Source organism: Pollachius pollachius, assembly GCF_949987615.1.
Source record: "Pollachius pollachius genome assembly, chromosome: 7".
Classification (NCBI taxonomy): Eukaryota; Metazoa; Chordata; class Actinopteri; order Gadiformes; family Gadidae; genus Pollachius; species Pollachius pollachius.
The window spans coordinates 12,421,555-12,443,828 of NC_136940.1; the positions used below are offsets into that span (position 1 = coordinate 12,421,555).

General features: G+C 47.5%; 1 protein-coding gene across 1 annotated transcript in view; it reads right to left on the bottom strand.

The window, feature by feature from the left end:
- Positions 1-21,723, bottom strand: part of LOC307077860 (capping protein, Arp2/3 and myosin-I linker protein 3-like) — a gene marked incomplete at its 5' end in the record, with an annotated part of 100,829 nt that extends 79,106 nt beyond the window's left edge. Inside the window, 3 exons of the mRNA XM_079739338.1 lie at positions 1,124-1,174; positions 19,322-19,416; positions 21,666-21,723. Coding sequence (XP_079595464.1) covers positions 1,124-1,174; positions 19,322-19,416; positions 21,666-21,723 — 204 coding nt within the window. The remainder of the gene's footprint in view (positions 1-1,123; positions 1,175-19,321; positions 19,417-21,665) is intronic.
- Positions 21,724-22,274: the final 551 nt, after the last annotated feature.

Consider the following 22,274-nt stretch of genomic DNA (forward strand, 5'->3'; position numbering starts at 1 on the left):
ATGCGTACTAAAGTCACAAATGTGTAACAGTAAATTTGAAGTCGTAAATATTTATTTTGCAGTTTTGCAACATGTCTAGGTGGTACATGTGTAGCAGAAGTGATTTGTATCCGTATGAGGCAGAGCGTCATTCATTGGTTACTGAATTGCAGCAGTAACCAATGAAAGTCGCCGGCAGGGAGTGCATTTTTCAAACTACATTGGGACCATCCAAGCAGACCATTAAAATACATTGAAGGACACTTGCGGCATGTAAATGCAATAATTTGGAGGGAATTCAGTTGAACTAAGTAATTTAATTTGACATAATGTAAGATACCCAACTCCGTCGTGTAGGATGCCCTCTTGTCTTCTTTCAAGACTCCAGAAAGTAAGAGTTTGCTTGGATGGTCCCAGTGTAGTTTGAAAAATGCACCCCCTGCCGGCGACTTTCATTGGTTAATGCTGCAATTTTGTCCTGCTTCATACGGATACGAATCACTTTTGCTACACTTGTACCACATAGACATGTTGCAAAAGTATCAAGAAAAACAACAGCTGAGACTCGTAGCAGCAGATTCGAGCAGGTGTATCGATGGACTTGCGCTCGCTCATTAAAATGCTCATTGAACATAGCGATCTATATAATTTCATTTGTGAGGAAATATTTCACAGATGTGCAACTTCTGATGCATTAGTTCACATTTGGGTTTTTTGGGTTTACATGCACAACTTTTTTGCATGTTCTCAGATTATGAAACACGCGTGTGTGAATGTGTTTTGCACCAACTGCGCTGCAATGATTGTAGCAAAAGTATCAAGTACATGACTCTTTGAAGTTGTGATGCACAGGATAGGATTTGTGCACCTGTATGACAGACTTGTGAACTCGTAGACCCTATTTAGTGTTTACAATGGTAGAAAAAATATTTACGACATCAGATGTACTGTTACACATTTGTGACTTTAGAGTACATATGCAAAATAAATATTTAGGACTTCAAATTTACTGTTACACATTTGTGACTTTAGTGTACACATACACAATCTGCAGTTACAGGTACTAAAGACTTTTGCTACAATAATACCTTCATAGGTTACAACGGTAAACATCATCCCTAAAGTACCAGGAAGACCAAACTACCTTCGTGGGAACCTTGGGCATCAGGAAATACAGTCGCCATGTTGTGAGGACCTGAAAATAAGGAAGAATAAGACTAAACTTTGATCAAGTTCCATGCGACGCAGCCGCACTCCCCGCCTGGAGCCAAAGCACACCCTTGAGTTACCATGGTATTAGTCAGGTTGAGATGAGAAGTCCTCTCTCTATGCATTTATTGATCTGCCTAAAAGCATTCCATTTGGAGACACACTGTCTTCAACCAGGTGGGGAACAAATAACTGAGATGGATTAAATAGCATTGCAATGTAGTCTATAATGGTATTAGATAACAATGCAATCATATAACCCATCTCTTGCTCTCTCTGAAGTACCAGTTTTGCTCGGGAATTCCTGATGTATTCATATATATTATAATAAATTCATATAAATGAATATATTCATTTATATGAATATATATATATATATAAAGAATCTAATAAAATGTAAGGAACACACGCGCACAAAGCAATATTATGTTTATTCACCTATCGATTTTCTGATTTGAAGCTAATAAGCGGCTCTCACACGATTTCCTTCCTGCCAGTCCAAAATGAGCGCATGCGGCTACTTCTATCCAAACACCATTTAGACCAGACTGTCCTGCTTGACAACAACCTCCAAGGGATTGCAGCTCTCCCCTCGCTGGCAGTTGACTGCGGCTCGCCAGCCTGTCTTTACAACCTAAGAGCTTCTCAGGAGGATGCTGCACAACTCCGGGCATAGCTTGGCACATTTCCCTTTCCCCAAAATCTGCCTGCCCTGAAGGTAAATGATATTAGCAAACCTCATATTTTATATGGCTCTGTTTCTGCTTACCCTCCCTATGGCTGAAATGTAAGATGTCCTTCAGCATCCAGCAACCAGCCAGGGCCTGTCTGTTGCGGGCACGGTTGATAGGGCTGTGGACTTGGAATGGAGCGGATCAGTGCAACATAGGCTATATTCTAGACTAACTGAGAGCTATTCTGTGGATCAGAGTTACTCTTTGTCTCCTCTCTGGAGTCCTGACATCAACCCCTTCCCCGCTTGTCTTCTGCTCCATCACTCCCAATCACTTGATCTGTCTTCCACATGAGGCCCCGACTGAATATCTCTCTACCTCTCGGTCAGTCACTTCACATTTCTCTTTCCTTATGTTTTTACTCACTCCAAAAAGTGAGTTATTGCATTAGTGCCAGCCCCACCCCTCTCTATGCTTGATACAACCCTTCACTTTACCACGCACACTCTTTCCTCCCACCTAACCAAAGCTTAGTCTAACCCGATGTCCGAAACCGGTTGAGTAGTTGCAGAGAGAGTGGGTGGAAACAAAATGTGTGTGTCTTTGTTCATGCATGCATCTGCCGCAGGGTGGGGGGCGATGGAGCGACCTGGGTTAAAGGGACTGGGAGGGGGAAAAGGGGGATGCTAGACTGGGTACCCCCAGGCTGTTCTGCCTACATTTTTAATTCGCCCTGCAGCAGGGGCTGGAGAGGAGCAATACTTTTCTTAATTTTTCCGAATCACTTTTACTGGAGCCAATCACCAAGTTGGCTTTTCCCTCAGGCGCGCTAATGGCTGGTTTAACAAAATGACGCCAGGGCAGCAACGGCAAGCTAGACTGGGTATCCCCAGCCCGATCTGCCGGCGATTTACTCATCCTTCCATCTCCAGTACGCGGTCAAATCGTGCTCAAGGTGTGAGAGAACAATAACACAGCGATTGAAAATTTGTTCAGATTTGCCCGACTCTTGCACTACCATCAACCCTATGCCTGCAAACCTGTCGGCGATACTCATAGGCTTCTTAGCTTTAATAAAAATATCGCTTGAGTGACTGTATATACACTCCACTTTCATAATAATTTTGCACAACCTGCAAAAAGTTTTAGCTGCTATTGCCAACCCATTGTGCTACAAAACAATCACGTTTGTTGACACCTGCCTTGAGTTTTCCCTTCGTTCTGCATAGTACGTCATCCGGATGGTTGGTCTGATTGGTTGAAGGACTATCCAATTGTGAACAGAGTCATTTGAATCACGGCTCTTGTGCTGAAGAAAATTACAGCAGCCTCCCAAGACCAACGTGCAATCTAAGATTGAGCTTGTTCTGGCAATAGCCAGGCTAGGGGATGCAGCAATCAACTTAAACCCCAATTCAGAGCTTGACTAGTGGAACTTGATTAAAAAGATACTAAAGTGTCACTTTGTGAGGGATGAGTTGGGGTCATGACCTGAAAGTGTGAGACAGTTGGTACAAATAAACAGTAAAGAGAAAGGTGGGCTAGCTGGAGCGAGAGAGAGAGAGAGAGAAGCCCAAAGAGATGCTTCTTATTAAAGTTGTACACATCAAAAGAAGACAACACACAAAGATAACACCAGTTGTGGCATATCATTATGCAGTGAGGGTCCAGCGCACACACCTCTTCCTTCCCTTCCTTCACCCCAGCAGCTGCCGTCTGGTAGACGCTACCGCAGCATCTGGTTTCGCACCACCAGACTCAGGGACAACCCACAGTTTTATCCCACAGGCCATAAGACTGTTGAACACCTGAGCTACTTAGCTCGCCACTATGCCACTTCATAACAGTTGACATCTGTATAACAATGTATTTTTAAATTTCACACCTGTTTATGCTGCATCTATTTATACATTAGTTATTATTATATTTTATTCTAATTATTTATTATTTATATTAAATTTACTCAGCTCTCTTTACTTTTTATTTTTATATTGCACTGTTGAAGGAGCCTGAGACTCAAGAATTTAATTGCCAGCGACTGCTTCTGTAATTGTTGTGCATATGACAATAAACCATCTTGAATCCTTGTTTGAAAGACAGAAGGGAATATACATAAAACTTTCCCTGGTTAGTAGAGCTGTAATGTGGTGGACATGTTTGTAACCATTACTCATTTCCAGTAGCGTGCCGTGGGGTTTAAGTCAGGGCCTTCAGTAATGAACTCCACCAACAGCCAACCCCCAAACACTCAGACATGCACACAAATTTCATATTAGGTGCCAATACAGCCAACACAGCCACAATATGCACTACTGCATAACATCCACAACAAGACAGTTGATCTTCAGCAACAACAACAGCGCACACGCACACCACTTAGCATTACTGCAGAGCTAGAGTAATGCAGCATCACCATCAGATCTTTCCTTATGTCACTCCGCAACCAGATTGCACATCACACACATGACACAAAAACAAGTGTTCACAGTTATTGTTATTTTCACTGGATGCTTTCGCAACTTCAACGGATTCAATAAAGTAATATTGTAATATAAATGAAACATACAAGTATGCCTTTATGCCACATATTTTAAAACAGCTATTCCAGACAGAATTTTAAGCCCACAGGAGTAGTAGTGAACGGGTTAATTTAATATGCTTATCAAGCGGCATCCACACACAGCATTACCATTAAGTCTACTGCCCAAATTCCAGCAATATATTTGTGTTTCCAACCTTTGAAAAAAATGCTTTATAAACTAAAGTACTGTAATGACCTCGCCGGTGACATAACGATGTCCAGTCATAAGTACTTGAAGGAACTTTTAATGTTACAAAAACCAGGTCACTAAAACCCGTAACCAACGGCAAAAATCCACACTAACAACCCGGTTACCCGGGCAACCCCCAACCCGGTCCCTTCAACGTGCAAGCCCCCACCCTCCTGTTCGACCAAGGCCTCCCCCAGCTGACCTGATGATTCGCCCCCACACTGATTGACAAGAAGAACATTCAAATGCATGCACATAGAACAACTGGCATAACGGACAACGAAATACAATGCAACACATAACACACAAACTATTGTAATGTCCCAGGGTCGCTACATTGCCTCCCCCCTTCAAAGTTCCTCGTCCTCGAGGGAACAAACAAAGTCCCAGAAGCGACCCGGCGCTCTCCCCTCCCTACAAGGCCCTGTTGGGGCTACAGGGGGCTGGGGAGAAGCGCCTGGGGGTGAGAGGGGCCCACGAGTGTCAGGCCCAGGGGCGGGCAGGGGGAAAGGGAGGGAGGCTGGGGGCCAAGTTGCTGACTGTGGTGATCGACAGGGAAGGGAGACAAGGATAGGGTTAGGTGGGGACCTAGGGCCAGAACACTGAGGTGTGCGTGTCCGGGGCCCATTCGCACTGGTGCGGGGAGCTGCAGGTCTCGCTGGAGCAGGTTGAGAGGTGGCGGTGCCTCGATAAGGGGCCAACCTGTCTCTGTGGAGGGCCACCCTCCTTCCCCGAGGTGGTAGTTGGACCCTGTACACCACCTCCCCCATTCTCTCCAGGACCCTGCATGGCCCGATCCACTTGCTATCAAGCTTCGGGCATCTTCCCTTCTTTCTTTGCGGGCTGTAGGTCCAGACCAGCTCCCCAGCCTCAAAGTGCCTGCCACGAGAACGCACATCATAGTTTCTTTTCTGCCTCACCCCTGCGCTCAGCAGCTGTCCCCTGGCGAAGGAGTGAGCCGTCTCCAGGCGGTCCTGGAGTCTCCTGGCATACTCTGGGCCGGGAGGAACAGGGGGAGAATCGGGCGGCCGGCCAAACGCCAGGTCAGCTGGGGTGCGAAGCTCGCTGCCCAACACCAGCAGAGCAGGCGTGCAGGACGTCGACTCCTGAACAGCTGACCTGTATGCCATGAGCACCAGAGGCAGATGAGTGTCCCAGTCCCGCTGATGCTCAGCCGAGACAATGGCCAGCTGCTGCTCCATACAGCGATGAAATCGCTCCACCAAGCCATCACTCTGAGGGTGCAGGGGGGTAGTACGGGTCTTCTGCATGTCTAGCCTACTACATAAAGCCGCAAAGACACAGGATTCAAAATTTCTCCCCTGGTCACTGTGGATGGACTCCGCTGCCCCAAAACGGCTAATCATCCCCCCGACTAAAGCGTCCGCTATGGTCTCTGCCTCCTGGTCAGGCAGAGCATATGCCTCCGGCCACTTGGTAAAATAGTCCATAACCGTTAGGGTGCATCAAAAAACACAATTCTTGAATTTTGATATGGCTGGGTGCTAAAAGTGTTCCAATATATGTAGAAACAACACATGCAAAATATTTTTCCAGTACATGATGATTTAGGGGCGCCACCGCACATCTGTTTTTGTTGGATATAGTGGTTAACAGGGCTCAATGGTTGCCATGGAGATCTGAGGTAAACAATACTACAGCTCAAGAAAACTGAGGTGATCTTTCTGTTTGAGGTGATCTTTCTGTGTTGGGTATGTACTATTACATATTCCTATCATATCTGTAGTTGTGTCTTTGTATAGTTATTTAATCATAAGTCATTTAAGCCATGTTTATAGGATTTGGTGCTCATTACATCTAGGTAACGTTAGCTAGCAACAGTTTGCTATCTATGTTAGCTAGGCTATTAAGCTTAACATCAACAGTATTCTAGAGTGGACAATGTCATATTCAGAATATAGAAGCCAACATCCCAATGGTGAGCGATAAGCGTGCGTGCCACAAGATGGTAGACTTAGTCAATGCTAACAACAAGCTGCGAAAAATCTCCCAGGCCAAGCGCTCCAATGAGAATACAGCGAAACAATTGGAGAAAATGGAGTGCAGACTTGATGCCACATTTCCGCAGTGGCCTCCAAATATTAAAAAGCTAATTGATAACCAAGAAGACCTAGCTTTCTTGGCCAGCATGAAGATTGACAGAGTGGCCACATTTGGTGTATTGGACAAAAAGCTGCAGCTCAAGGTGAAGCGGCGAGAGGAGCGTCAAGCTGCCGCAGCAGCCAGGCAGTCCCGCTGTGAAAAGGAGCTGGAGGAGATGACGGCAATGTCCATCTTGGAGTCGGAGAGTGATGAGAAGTCAGAGGAGGATACTAACACAGTCTATCCACCATCTGAGGGCGAACCATCCCACAAGCATAAGAGTGGAACAAACGTCTTCATTCCACATGACATCCTTAGCCGACCAAGTGTCGTGTCACTGGCTACAAGGATGAAGATGTCACCAATGCAACAGGCTGCCTTCACGCGTAGCCTTTTTGCAGAGTCAGGCGGTGAATGTACACATCTCTCTGCATCTTACGCAACAGCTGACCGAGCAAGACGCAAAGTGCTGGAGACAATCAGTGAGGAACAGCACAAGCAGTGGACACCACCTCCATTGTGCACCCTACACTGGGACAGCAAGTTAACACCGATGCTCAGCAATGTGCGCCAGTTGGAGGAGCGTCTTACAGTGGTCGTTGGAGATGCAGAGCGGCTGAAACTGCTTGGTGTCCCGGCGTATAAGAAGCAGACTAATGAGGCATGTGGAGTGATCATTGCCCGGTTGACATGCAAGTTGCTGCAGGACTGGTGCTGCGCTGACCAGGTTGTCAACATGGCATTTGACACCACTGCGTCAAACACCGGCCATCTCACAGCAGCCTGCATTGCCATACAGCTCTCACTGGGCCGACCACTGCTTTGGTCTGGGTGCCGGCACCACATTGGTGAGGTCCTCCTGAATCAGGTTTTCACAGACCTGAAGGTGGAGACATCACACTCGCCAGAGGTTGCCTTGTTCACACATCTGAGAGAGAAATGGAACCTGTTACCACAAGAATCCAGCAGCCAATGGTCCCGCTACATTCCTGGCAACACTGAGCAATCAATCCTGGGCAATTTACGTGCTGAACTTGTCAGGTGCACAAAAGAAGTCACAGACCACAAGCGAGGTGACTACCATGAGTTTGTGCAGCTGTGTCTTGTGTTTCTTGATGCAGATGGTGAAGAGCAGACTGCAGTGACCTTCAAACGACCGGGAGCGCTCCACAAGGCACGATGGATGGCCAAGCTGCTCTATACTCTCAAGCTGGCTTTGATGGAGCAGCACATCGCGTTGCTTCCCCAGGGCACAATCACCACACGGCAGCAGGTGCCGAAGATTCGGGCATTTGCCATTTTCTTTACACACAGCTATGCAAAGTGGTGGTTGACCTGCGAGAAAGCTGTAGATGCTGCCTGGAATGACCTGACACTCTACCACCACCTGCAGGCATACAAGGCTGTAGATGAGGGCATTGCAGCATCAGCGATCAAGGCGCTGGAGAGGCATCGCTGGTACCTGACAGGTGAGATGCTACCCCTGGCTCTCTTCAGCAGCAAGGTGCCTAATGATGACAAGCGTGCACTTGCTAGAGCGATCTTGGAGCACAAGCCCGCTGATCTCCCCATGCACATCCCTGAGCAGCGCTTTGGCACTGGCTTTGGCAAGCCAAAGTTCCCCACCCTCTTGCCAACCACCAGCTTGGCTGACCTTGTCAATAAGGATTGCTGGTTTGGGATGCACCAGCTGCACATTGATCAAGAATTCATGTATCTTGATGTGAAGGAATGGGCGACCAATGCTGCATTCAAAAAAAGTGAGGTCAATGTACGTGCAATGAACGTGGTCAATGACTGTGCCGAGCGTGGCGTCAAGCTCACACCCGACTTCGTCGCAGTGGCAAGGAAGGAGCAGCACCTGCAGAATGTGCTGCAGGCAGTTGAACATGACCGCAACCAACAGCTAAACCTTCGTCGCTGCAAACGCAAGCTAATCCCTGAATAGGACCGTTACTCTTGGGTGGCGGGTGGGGAGACATATCTGGGGGGAGACGCACTGGCTAGGTTCAGGTTCCATTTCCTCTCTCTTTCTCCCTGGTGATGTTGCTCAGTGGAGCAGACTCTGGCACAGACTGAGCAATTAAGTTTGAAGTTTAGTTAGTGTCAGCTCTTACCATTAGGCCCTGTTAGTTGCCAGTGAGTTAGCCACTAGAGAGGGTTTGTTCTTTTAAGTGTGTCAGTATTGCCCCTTGTGTTTAACAATAAAGTCAATTAAACTTTATATGTGTGTCCAACATCCATCACTGCTGCACAAAATTCAGGGTAAGGCCACGTGAACATGTCCCATTGACCTCCATTAATTTTGTCTATAGAACAAATGAATGAAGAATCTTGAAAGTTGAATTCTGAGAAATGCCCAAGTTACCCAAAGGGCAAACAAACAACTTTTACTTTGATAACCCTATAGAACATGTTACTGTATAAAATTTCACTGTACTCAACATTTCCAGGTCAACTTTTGGCAATTAGACAAAAAAATTCACATTTTTCGAAATTTTGCCAAAGTTCATGTGTTAGGTGGAACCCCTAAATCTCAATAGAATTCCTCAAATCTTCAAAAAAATGACTGCAAAAGTCATTTTTATGTTAATTGGAACAAAATGCAATGCCAGCCAAATTGATATTTTGAAATTAAAATTTCCCATTCAAATTTGATGCACCCTAATGACCGTGAGGACATACTTGTTCCCCCTCTCTGTGCAGGGTAGCGGGCCCACCACATCCACACCAGCCCTCCTGTTGTGTATTACTTCATAATTATAACGTAATAAGGATGTCTAGACCAGGAGTTGTAGTCAACATAGTTTTTTACTGGATCTACATAACTGGGGACATAAATCAATGCGCACACATAGAACAGGCAACGCATACAACAAAAAGTAGTTCCTTCATTATGTGGGTATACCACATACATAACAATTCCTCCCTTCCAGCTTTGACCTAACCTGTAAACATCAGAAGGTAAGTACTGTGTTAGATAACTATAACTATAACAGAAATAAGACACTTAATCAATCTTCAAACAAACATCACTTGATTACAACAACAACAAAGGGGTGGTAGTCAGTCATGACTACAAATCAAGTCTCTGAGGTGCTCTGCGATTTCTTTCAGGGTTCAATGTCATCATCAAAGTCCTCTGGTGCTGTTGAAGCAACCTCCTCCGAGTCTTCACGTGTTATTGAATCCTTAGCCATGGTACTGCAAGCCGTTGCCTCCAGTAGCTGGTCAACATGCCTGCGCCAGACCATGTCAGGCCCTACACGCACGGTGTACGTCAGTGGTTCGGTCTGTGACAGAATCTCCCCCAGCTGCCATTTCTGTTTTTTACCTCTATAGTCTCTGGCAAGCACTTGGTGTCCCACACTGAAGGTTCTCAGTTGTTTTCGTGTTTGTCCACTTGTACACTGTTTTTCCAGTACATGTTTGCGAATGTCTGGCTTTAGCAAATCCAAACCTGATCTCAGGTTCCTGCCCATGAACAGCATCGCTGGTGTCTGTCCCGTTGTAGCGTGTGCTGTGTTTCGATAAGCCAGCAGGAAGTGTGCCACTTTTTGTGGTAACAACGTTCCCTCCTTCCCACTTGCTTTCATCGACTGTTTGAAAGACTGTACAAAACGCTCCGCTAATCCATTTGTTGCAAGATGGTGAGGAGCTGAGGTAATGTGCTTGATACCATTCTTCCTGATGAACTTCTGGAACTCCTCCCCAGTGAATACGCTTGCATTGTCACTCACCAGTTGTTGAGGCAAACCCGTGCGTGAGAAGAGTGTTCGCAGCATGTCCACAGTTTGAGCAGATGTGGCCTATTTCACTGTGAATACTTCGGGCCACTTTGAGTGGGCATCCACCACAATGAGGAACATCCGATCCATAAAGGTTCCTGCATAGTCAATGTGAATACGTTGCCATGGAGTAGTGGGCCACTCCCATGAGTGGAGGGGTGCTGTCTGGGGCTGGCGCTGTATCTGCTGGCACCCACTGCAGGTCTTAGCGAGGTTTTCAATTTGGCTGTCTATGCCAGGCCACCAGACGTAGCTTCTAGCAAGGCTTTTCATCTTTACTACACCGAGATGCCCTTCGTGCAGTGACTCCAGCACTCTTGAACGCAGCTTGGGTGGCACAATGACACGTGAGCCCCACATGACACAGCCTTGACACACTGATAGCTGGTCACGACGGGTGGAGTACTCAGGTAGCAGGGGGTAGCCATGAGTTGGCCATCCATTCAACGTCAACTCATATACCTTGGATACTGAGGGATCTCTGTTGGTTTCCTTTTGTATCTGAGCTCTTGTGACCGGAAGTGATTCCAGTTGGGTCAAGTGGAACGCGTCAGCTGGATCAGTCATGTTCCCCACCGGGTGTGGCTCGTGTGGGAGGCGTGAGAGTCCATCCGCGTTTCCGTGCTCTTTTGTTCCTTTAAATTCAATGGTGTAGGTGTGAGCACCTAGAAACAGAGCCCATCGTTGCAAGCGTGCCGCTGCCATTGCTGGAACACACTTTCGAGGGTTAAATATCGACACAAGGGGTTGATGGTCCGTGATCAATGTGAAATGCTTTCCGTATAGATATTGGTTAAACTTCTTCACCCCCCATACTAAACTCAAGCCTTCTCTGTCAATTTGGGCATAGTTGCATTCTGCAGCGTTTAGAGATCTTGACGCAAAAGCGATGGGCCGCTCCGTCCCATCAGGCATTCTGTGTGAGAGCACAGCGCCGATACCATACGGGGAAGCATCGCAGGCAAGGCGCAGAGGGAGACTGGGGTCAAAGTGTGTCAAGACCTCCTCCGATGTGATGAGCTGTTTAGCAGTCTTAAACGCTCGTTCACAGTCTTTGGACCACTTCCATTTCTTGCCCAATTGTAGCAAACCGTGTAGAGGGTGCAACACAGTGGAGAGGTTTGGCAGAAATTTGTGGTAGTAATTGATGAGGCCCAAGAATGAGCGCATCTGGCTCACATTCTCCGGCTTTGGTGCTCTCAGAACAGCATCGATTTTGTCCTGAGATTTGTGGAGTCCATGTCTGTCAATGATGTGACCACAATACTCAATTGAGTCTTTGAAGAACTCACATTTGTCCTTGTTGGCCCTCAATCCATACTCCTCCAATCTCAACAGAACTCTTTGTAGGTTTGTCAAGTGTGTCTCATCATCAACTCCCGTGACAATGATGTCATCCAGATAGCATTGGGTTCCCGATATCCCTTGGAGTACTTGGTCCATGGCGCGTTGCCATATCGCTGGGGCACTAGATATACCAAAGACCAATCTGTTGTATTGGTAAAGGCCTTTTGTGGTATTTATCGTCAGATACTTTCGTGAAGACTCCTCCATTTCCATCTGTAAGTATGCCTGAGCAAGGTCTATCTTTGAGAAACGCTTTCCACCTGCCAGGGACGCAAATATATCATCAATGCGTGGGAGGGGATACTGGTCTGCATGCAGGACAGGATTCACTGTGACCTTGAAGTCACCACAGATTCGTACAGCACCAGTCTTCTTGACCACGGGCACAATCGGTGTTGCCCATTCACACCAGTCGACTTTGGAAAGAATACCTTGATCCTCTAAGTGCTGTAGTTCCGCCTCCACCTTTGGGCGAATGGCGTAGGGCACAGGACGAGCCTTGTGGAATTTTGGTGTTGCATTTTCTTCGAGAACAACCTGTGCTTTCAGGTGCTTCAGGGTGCCTATTCCATCTTGGAAAACCTGTGCAGACTGTGTCAGTATCCGTTTCAGTCTTTCATCTGTAGTGCTTCTGTTTTCCTTTGAGGTGATCTGTATTGCCTTTATTGACTGCCAGTTGAGATGAATGCTTCTCATCCATTCACGTCCAAATAAAGGGACACCCTCACTCTGCAGCACATACAACTCCAACTTTTGCTTGTCCTTCCCATGTTTAACTTTAACTTTCAATTTTCCCATAGGAGAGATTTTCTCCCCTGTGTATGTTTTCAGCATTACTGAGGTTGGCTTCAGTTTCACCTTTGGAAATGTACTCACATAATCTTTGTGGGAGATGATTGAGAGGGCAGATCCTGTATCCAACTCCATCTTTAATTTCACTCCCTCTACCTCAGGTGTCACCCATATGATGTTACGATCTGTCTCTTTAAGAGAATGAATTTTCAGACATGACAAATCTGCATTTGAGTCGCTTGAATCAGTTTCACTGACCTGATGTACATTTCTGTCCCTCTTTCCTATTTTCCTGTGGTATGATTTGTTATCACTTTGCTTCAACCTGCACATTTTCTGTATGTGTCCAGGTTTGTTGCACTGTCTACAGTCTTTATCTTTGAACCAGCACTCAGTTGAGTCATGTGAATTTTTCCCACACCGAAAACATGACTGTGATCTGTCCTTTGGTTTAGTGTGAAATTTATTCACAGAGCATTCTCCCATATTTTTCGTTTGCAATTGAATTGCGTCTTTTGCAACAGTTTCCATTGAAACGGCGATGTCATATGCCATATCCAGTGTTAGATCTCTCTTCGTCAAAAGTCTTTTCTGTGTATTGTCATTGTCCAATCCGCATACGAGCCTGTCTCTGAGTGCATCCAAAAGTCCCGCCCCGAAGTCACAATGTTCAGCCAATCTCCGCAGCTCCGCCATATATTCAGCTATAGACTCCATCTTTAACTGATCTCTCTTATGGAATCGGAAACGTTCGGCTATGACTAGTGGCTTCGGATTCAAGTGGCATTTTAGCAAATCCACATTCTGTTGGAACGTTTTCTCAGACGGCTTATCCGGTAATGTGAGGTTACGTAGCAAATTGTATGTCTTAGCTCCCATCAGACTCAAAAGCACCGCAACCTTCTTCTCCTCCTCCACGTCATTTGCCACACAGTATTGTTCAAGTCTTTCCACATAAGCCGACCAATCTTCTACAGTACTGTCAAAACAATCCATCCGTCCAATATTCATTTTCACTTGTTTCGTTGCTCTTCACTCACTGTGAAACTTTTATCCGGTCACTTCTTCTGTAGGATACTCCGTAGCGTTTCCATTAACGCAGCCGCCATGCGGGTGGGTAAACAACGTGATCCTGACGGCCATCAAAGACACATTCAACCTGTCTTATGGGGCATTGCACCGCGGGGATACAACACGATTCTCGTCGCCAATTGTTGTGTATTACTTCATAATTATAACGTAATAAGGATGTCTAGACCAGGAGTTGTAGTCAACATAGTTTTTTACTGGATCTACATAACTGGGGACATAAATCAATGCGCACACATAGAACAGGCAACGCATACAACAAAAAGTAGTTCCTTCATTATGTGGGTATACCACATACATAACACCTCCCTATAGGGAACCCCACAGTGAACTGCTGTAACTGGGCATGGGACCTTTCAGCGGCCACAGAAGTCCTCGACGTCCCTCTTGTGCTGCCCCCAGTAGAAGCCAAGGCGGAGGCGACGCAGGGTTTTTGTCACCCCAAAGTGCCCCGAGCCCACAGCACCGTGGACCGCTTGAAGCACTTCCCCACGCAGAGAGCAAGGCACCACTACCTGCCACCTCACCTCTCCGGTGGTGGGTTCCTTCCAGGCCCGCTGAAGCACGCCATCCCACAGCCACAGGGCCTCGAACTTAGCCCACAGTCCCTTGGTGACCAGGGAGAGAACGGCCACTTCTTCCCATGGGGGCCGCCGCTGTAGGTCCAACCACTGGAGCACTGGTCGAAGGTCTGCGTCCTCCTCCTGCTGCCGACCTCCCGGAGCTCACAGCAGACTGGGGACGCCACCTCCACTGCAGAACATCCCTCCTCCTGGCTGCACAGCTCCTTCTCACGGCTCTCCCTCCTTTCACAGTAGCGGCAGCCATCCTAACTGCAGGGGCGTCGGGAGAGAGCATCTGCATTAGCATGGCGTGCCCCTGCCCTGTGCACCACACTGAAGCTGTAGGACTGCAGCTCCTCGATCCACCGTGCGACCTGCCCTTCTGGCTCCTTGAAAGACATGAGCCACTGGAGCGCGGAGTGGTCAGTCCTTACAGTGAAGTACAGGCCACAGAGGTTATATTTAAAGTGGCGTACAGCTCTATTGATGGCCAGCAGCTCGCGACGAGTGACGCAGTAGCGGCGTTCAGCTTTGTTAAATGTCCTGCTGTAATACGCCACCACCCGATACCCTTCCGGCCCCTCCTGTGCCAGAACTGCGCCATTGCCAATGTTACTAGCGTCCATGTCCAGGATGAAGGGCAGGACAGGGTCAGGAGGGGAGAGCACAGGGGCTTTGGTGAGAGCTCCCTTGAGTGTCTCCAAGGCAGACTGGCAATCCTCTGCCCACACAAACTCCCTGTCCTTCTGTAGCAGGCAGAACAGGGGAGCGGCCACACAGGAGAAGCCCCTCACAAAGCGTCTGTAGTAAGACGCCAGTCCGAGGAAGCTTTTCAGCTGTCTGGTGTCAGTGGGGGTGGGCCAGTCCTGGACAGCTTGCACTTTGTCCTCCATGGTGCTAATGCCTTCTCCCCCCCGCCTTGTGCCTAAGGAAAGTTTCCTCTCTCCTCAGGAAATGGCACTTATCAGGATGGAGCTTCAAGCCTGCCGCAGCTACTCTCTCCAGAACCTGACGCAGCGAGGCAAGTGCTGTCTTGAAGGAAACCCTGTGTGCCAATATATCATCCAGGTAGAAGATACCCTGCTGCCGGGGGATGCCGGCGAGCATTCTGTCCATCAGCCTCTCGAAGGTCGCAAGTGCATTGCAGAGGCCAAAAGGGAGGACCCGAAACTGCCACAATCCTCTGCTAGTGCAGAATGCAGTCTTGGGTCTGGCATCAGGGGCGAGAGGGCACACGAAGTAGCCAGAGCGGAGATCAAATGAGGAGAACCAGGACGACCCAGCTACGACATCTAAGGCCTCATCAATGAGCAGGATGGGGTAGGAGTCCTTCCTTGTCACTGCGTTAAGTGGCCTGTAGTCGACACAGAATCTCCACTTACCCCCCTTCTTAGGCACCATCACCACGGCTGCTGCCCAGGGATTATCTGAGGGCTCTATAAGGCCCGCCTGCTGAATCTCCCACAGTGCCTGGTCTGCAGCCTCCTGGCAGGCCAAGGGCAGGCGACGCGGGTGCATTCTGATGGGCCTGGCATCCCCATTGTCGATTTCATGCTGCACCAGGTGCGTCTGACCCACGTTGCTCTCATTCAAGGCAAAGCTGTCCTTAAGCTCCGCCAGTAGTAGCCACAGCTGCTCCTGCTGTTTGAGGGTCTGCTTCATCACAGTGCCCCTGCCATATTGCCTGCACAGTAGACAACACAGTCTCCTCCCCTGTCTGGGGAAGCTGGGCAGGGCAGGAGAAGGGGCCCAGGCTCACGGAGTTGGGTGTCGGGGTGGCAAGGGAGTAGTCTGCAGGGGCCGAAACATTGACACAAGGGGGTGGAGGGGGAAGGGTTCCGGAAGGAGGACTGGGTCAATGGACAGGGATCGGGAAGACAGGGTGGTTGGAAGGTCTTTGCAAGGGGGCCGGGGACATGTGACTGGTCCATCTGAGCTGTTGTCGGTGGGGGCCGGATGTAGGAGGTGTTTGGCGGGGCCATATAGACTGTAGGCCCTCCTTGGAAGCCAATCGCCCCCCTCTCCAGGTCCAGCCCTAGGATACAGGGGTCTTGCACAGCTGTTACCCACACTTGGTGGAGGAGAGTCTTTCCCCCCACCCAGATGGACAACAACCCCTTCCCTTTCATGGGAGCCCTCTCCCCCGTTACTGTGCGGAGCTGCACAGTTGTAGGTTGGAGCACTGTCCAGTTTGGCAAAATGTCTTGCCTCACCAGGGTCACTGTAGACCCTGTATCGACTAAAGCCAAACAGGCCACCCCATCAACAGTGACAGGAACATGACAAAAGTCCCCCGCCCAGGTCCGCCCCACCACGACAACAGGCTCCAGGATGCTGTCGTCTGCTTCTGGGGGGGGGTGGAGCCCCGCCCCCCCGGCTGCGGTGATGGGCTCCTCCAGACGATGACGGCGGGGGTACGGGGGCATGGCCTCGCATTTCCCCAATTACGCGGACCCTGACCCGTTTCCCTGGGCTCTCACAGCTTTAGGGCACTCTCTGACAAGGTGGCCAGGCTGCCCGCAGCCCCAGCAGACCCTCTGCCCTCGAAGAGACGGAGATCGGCGGTCCGCCTGCATAGAGACAGCGCGGACGAGTTCAGTGAGCTTGTCCACCCAGGCTGGCTTCTGTGAGTCCTCACTCCTCTCCCTTGCCGATCTCACCGTCGGCTGAGGAGCAGGATGACTGTCGATTGCTCCAGCCCACACCAGCTTCCTCTCTATGGCCATCTCCAGGGCCTCTTGCAAAGTCTGCGGGTGGGCTAGCTGGGTCTGCATGCGTAGTTTTGTAGGGGAAAGGGCCTGGAGAAACTGATCCCGAGCGAGTTCGCTCTGCACGGCTGGCGGCATGTGGGCATATGCTCGCCGAGACGCTCTCGATATCGTTGGCCAGGGCCCGCAGCGTCTCCCCCGGCTTCCTGCGCCTATTACAGAGTTCTGAGCGCATTAGCCCCGGCTTAACACACAGTCCAAAACGCCTCCTTAGTGCCCCCACTAGGGCAACATAGTCCCCCCTGTCCTCTGGGCTAAGCAGCAACAAACATGACAATGCGTCGTCAGCCAGACACATCGCAAGCTGCAACGCTTTGACCTTCACTGACCATCCGGCAGCATCGGCCAAAAGTTCAAATTGCGCGTGGAAAGCTTCCTAGTCAGCCTTACCGGTGTATCTTGGCATCTTGATGGACACCGGGCTCGATGTGAGAAAGAAGCCGCCATGTCTGTCACCGTCTTGTGGCGGCCACGGGCAGTCGGCACTGCGAACTATGTGGGAAAAATCATCTTTTTCAATGGCGGACAGACTCCGAAGCTACTCCACACGCCCCCTTGCCGTAGTCGTCCATCTCTATCTTCACCCGACAGTCCGCAGGGAGCATTATTGTTGTAGAGAAAAAGCGACAACAAAAACAGAGCTAACGCCGATAGCAACTTCAGCCGACTCGCCGAGCAGGACCGAGAAAAAAAATCAAAAAAAATCAAAAAAGCTTTCACTTCCGACACCAATGTAATGACCTCGCTGGTGACATAACGATGTCCAGTCATAAGTACTTGAAGGAACTTTTAATGTTACAAAAACCAGGTCACTGAAACCCGTAACCAACGGCAAAAATCCACACTAACAACCCTCTTACCCGGGCAACCCCCAACCCGGTCCCTTCAACGTGCAAGCCCCCACCCTCCTGTTCTCCCAAGGCCCTCCCCCAGCTGACCTGATGATGCGCCCCACACACTAATTGACAAGAAGAACATTGCAATGCATGCACATAGAACAACTGGCATAACGGACAACGAAATACAATGCAACACATAACACACAAACTATTTAAATGTCCCAGGGTCGCTACAGTACCACAACAACATTATCGCTCCTACACAGTGCAAAGTAAAACTCACCCATCACCCATGGCCTGATGTTTTAAAGCTGTCTTGGTTAAGCTGTTTAGACTGCTAATTCCGGCGCTGTTCCATGTCCCCTCACTGATGTTGAACAGCAAACACGGCCAGTAGAATAGCTTGTTCTGAACGGTGCTAGCCGTTAGCTAGTCATAGCGGCTGTAGTTGCAAGTGCCGCACAAAACCTTTACCGGCCTGGGCCAGCCCATCCAGCTTCGTCCCCCCCGGTTTCTACGCCCTTGGTACCCGGTATACCAAAGGAACACGGATGATATCAGCAAGGGCTAACACATTATGCCAACGTCACTGCAGATGGATGAGGGGGGGGAAAGCACACTTTGCCTCAAAGCAATCATATGATTGCTATAGCAGCACACTTCTTATAATCAGCTACATGGGAAACCGAGGCAATTGAACAGAGAACGTTTTGGATTCCTCCCTCTAAATAGTGGGATGAGCAGAGCTCATGATGCTCCTGTATACATCATACACATTTCGACAATAAACCATTGCAAACAATGTTAAGACTCTCCCAAAATAAAATGTCAACTTCCAATCTGATAGACTAGGCTCCCCCCCGCCCCCAACTACAGATAGCAGCTAAAAAGAAACCTGGTATCTCTGGCCCACATACTCTGTGGAAAGCAGCACAGAACCAAAGGCTGGCCCCCCGCCTCGTCCAAAGCTCACAGAAACCCAGGCCCGATTAGATTCAAACCAGCATCTACACACACACACACACACACACACACACACACCTATTTTAATCCCTTCAAACCACAGATACAGTCTCACAGAACTGCAGCCGGTTGTAGCGTCTGTAGTTTGCTGACCGGAGAGAGAACATTTAGATTGTCAGAGCTGTTATTATCGCAAACCAATGCAAACCACCCAAAAAGCACTTCTGTATCTGACTTTTGTCTCATATTTGAATATTCAGTAATAACTCTCAAGAGGGAGGGAGGGAGGAAGATAAGAGGAACAGAAGGAGAGATAGAAAAACAGAAAGAGCAAAAACAGACATTGGGCCTTGGATTGAGGTTATAAACAAATGGTTTCACACCTTTGACTCAACAGACAGATAGACAGACAGACTGGTTCAAAGCATTAACTTACCAAAATTCTTTCCTCCGTTTTGCCATTTTTGGTGTCAAGTTTGATACCACGTACAAACTTGATCGGAGATTTGTCGATAATCTTCCTGACACTTTCTGTGAATGGAAGACCAACACATATTTGGATGACAATAAGATAAATGCACATGTCTTGCTCTGCTGCTATTGGTTCAGAGTGAAGACACTCTCAAATCAAACCTGGACAATGGCCTACTTTGACATTTTGACTTTATTTAGTTGGACAGGTGTTTAACCAGCATTCCTACTATATTAAGCCAGGAAAATCCATTTGAATAGGCCTCTCTGCACATTCAGAGACAGGACACGGTTGTCTTTTTTGGCTGTAAATGAGGCTGAATTTGAAAGGACATAGTTGCAATAAAAAAATAATTAAATTACTTTAATGGTCATCTCGAAACAATGTTATTTTAGATTACTGTTTGAAATGTGGAAAAAGACAACAGCATGGGCTTGAGCATTAGCATAAAGGTGACATATTATACCAAGTGTGATTGTGATTAGCCGTTACAAGCCATTTTGAAAATCGACCTTCTGAAATCACAAGTGGCCGTGTTACCTAGATGTATGACAGATCGATGAGCAACGTTTGCTACAGTCCACTGGCTAGGCTGGTTGACTGATCTATCCAGCACACATCTAGGTGGACACACCCACTTGTGATGTCAGAAGAGGCAGATTTCTAAAACGGCTAAACACACTCACACCTGGTGGTACAATATATCACCTTTAAAATACTAATAGACACTGTCACACAGAAACTACACACAGGATGCTTGCTGGTACAACAGGCTTAAACGTCTGTTACACACTTGACCATTATCCAATGTAATACGTGTACAAATTTATTTAGAATACTGGAATGTGATTTTGATTCGATATGTTGGATGCACATACTTCACATGCTAGATGGCTCCACAAGCCTAACCTTAACAGAGTAGGATACATGACATCTAACCATGACACTATTTAAAGCTGCTGTAGGTTAATTGACATTTAACAGTGGTAGAGAGAGAAGGCAGAAAAGAGAATTCTAAAACAAATCATTCCAAAGTGTTACTTGTGATTGAGGGGCAAAAAGGAATCCCCAAGACAAATCACAGAAGAGATGCTCTGATTGGTCAGAATTTGGCCAGGAGCAGCTTAAAATCTAAATCGGCTCAGATAGAGTCATCCAGAAACAGATATTATCACAGAATTGTTTTTTATAGCTGACGGATGGCAATGTCAATTCCAACCACAAAACCCATGGCATGGCAATATTATACACAGACCAAAAAAAATGACCAAAATCGCTAGGTTTAATTGAGACAGGTGTGATTACTTTGACCAGAGAGCCAACAATGTTGACTGTTTGTACGCTGCATCCCTGTAAGATAATCTTGTCTTAGATATCCTGTTCGTTACAGAAACTGCTGTCAGTGTGGTGGAATCCTAATGGAACAATTTACAGTGTCTATCCGCTACAACTTGATCATGTTTGAGAGAGAGAGAGAGAGAGAGAGAGAGAGAGAGAGAGAGAGAGAGAGAGAGAGAGAGAGAGAGAATAGTTGACATTTACCTGGCGGCTTTTTAGGAATTTTAACATCTCAGAAAGATAAATTCACATTTATGCTGCGGGGGTTACTGTCCCGCTTGTTCTATTATACAGCTATTTAAAGGAGGTGCATTTGTGTGCTTGTCAGTTAGTTGGGTTTAATGGGAAAACATAAGAGGACATTGGTTCTATGTAATTGTTTTGATATTTTGATTCGTCTAGCTTCCAAGCGTTTTCCTGTCTGTCTCTGGCATTAAGGGATGTCAAACCAGAGATACAGCAAGCACACCGACGCCGGTCATTTCAGCGATACATCAAATTCTGAATAGTTCAACCTCGTGAACACGAACAATTATTGTATTAATCATACAAAATTAGATTTCAATATACGAAAACTTACGAATAAACGTAACAAATGTATGAGAAAGAACCGGTTAATACCCACGACAAGCCTCCACGGCTATTATGATTATTTTTACAACGCCCCTTTTCCTCAGTGGCCTAAGGCTGGGATTCTACAACATGATCTTCCCCAAGGAAACACCAGGAGAAGGGCATGCGTGTATAAATGCATTTAATAATTTTAGCACTGATATCATACCACATTGAATTTAATTTATCACAGAAGCTCGAACCTAAACAAAACAAAAATCCTATGTTGACCATGCAATGCGCCTGTTCAGTCCCAAAGCCTAGGCTACTTACTGTACACTTGCATGGTGAATAAAGCATTAGAGGCTCACACGAGACTGGAAGGGAAATAAATGATAAAAGAGCATCTTATACCAACCTGTAATTTCCTTGCTCAGACTGACGAAACAAGAGGCAGTGATGTCTTTAGAAGCCATGCCTATCACAGCCCCCGTTCCCCCTCTCTCTTATTGAAGAACCTAAACGGATCGTCTCTCCCTCTCGTTCCACTAGCAGTGTCAGCCGACCTCGCTTCCTGAAAGAAACCGTAAGGACACGAGACCGGAGAACTGGGAGAGGAGAGGGGGGAGAGAGAGAGAGAGAGAGAGAGAGAGAGAGAGAGAGAGAGAGAGAGAGAGAGAGAGAGAGAGAGAGAGAGAGAGAGAGCGACACGATTTTTTTTCTGGCTCATTGATCTTAATTAATATTAGAGGAAATATTGTATATTTATTTAGTGATATGCATGGCACTATTTGTGTTATGGTTATTGAAAATTACACTCACTTATTAATTATCTTCTACACTAGCTTCTACTGTCTGAAATGGTCATATGAAAGAGGGAACAGATATTTCCATCAAATCTGCATACATTTCCACATAGGTATATAGCTCATCACTATAAATCTTACTTACCTACCTCTTGCACTTTCATCCTCCTGACTGAGGTCAGGGCTTGGGCTTTCTGTTGTAATGATATTATACATACCCT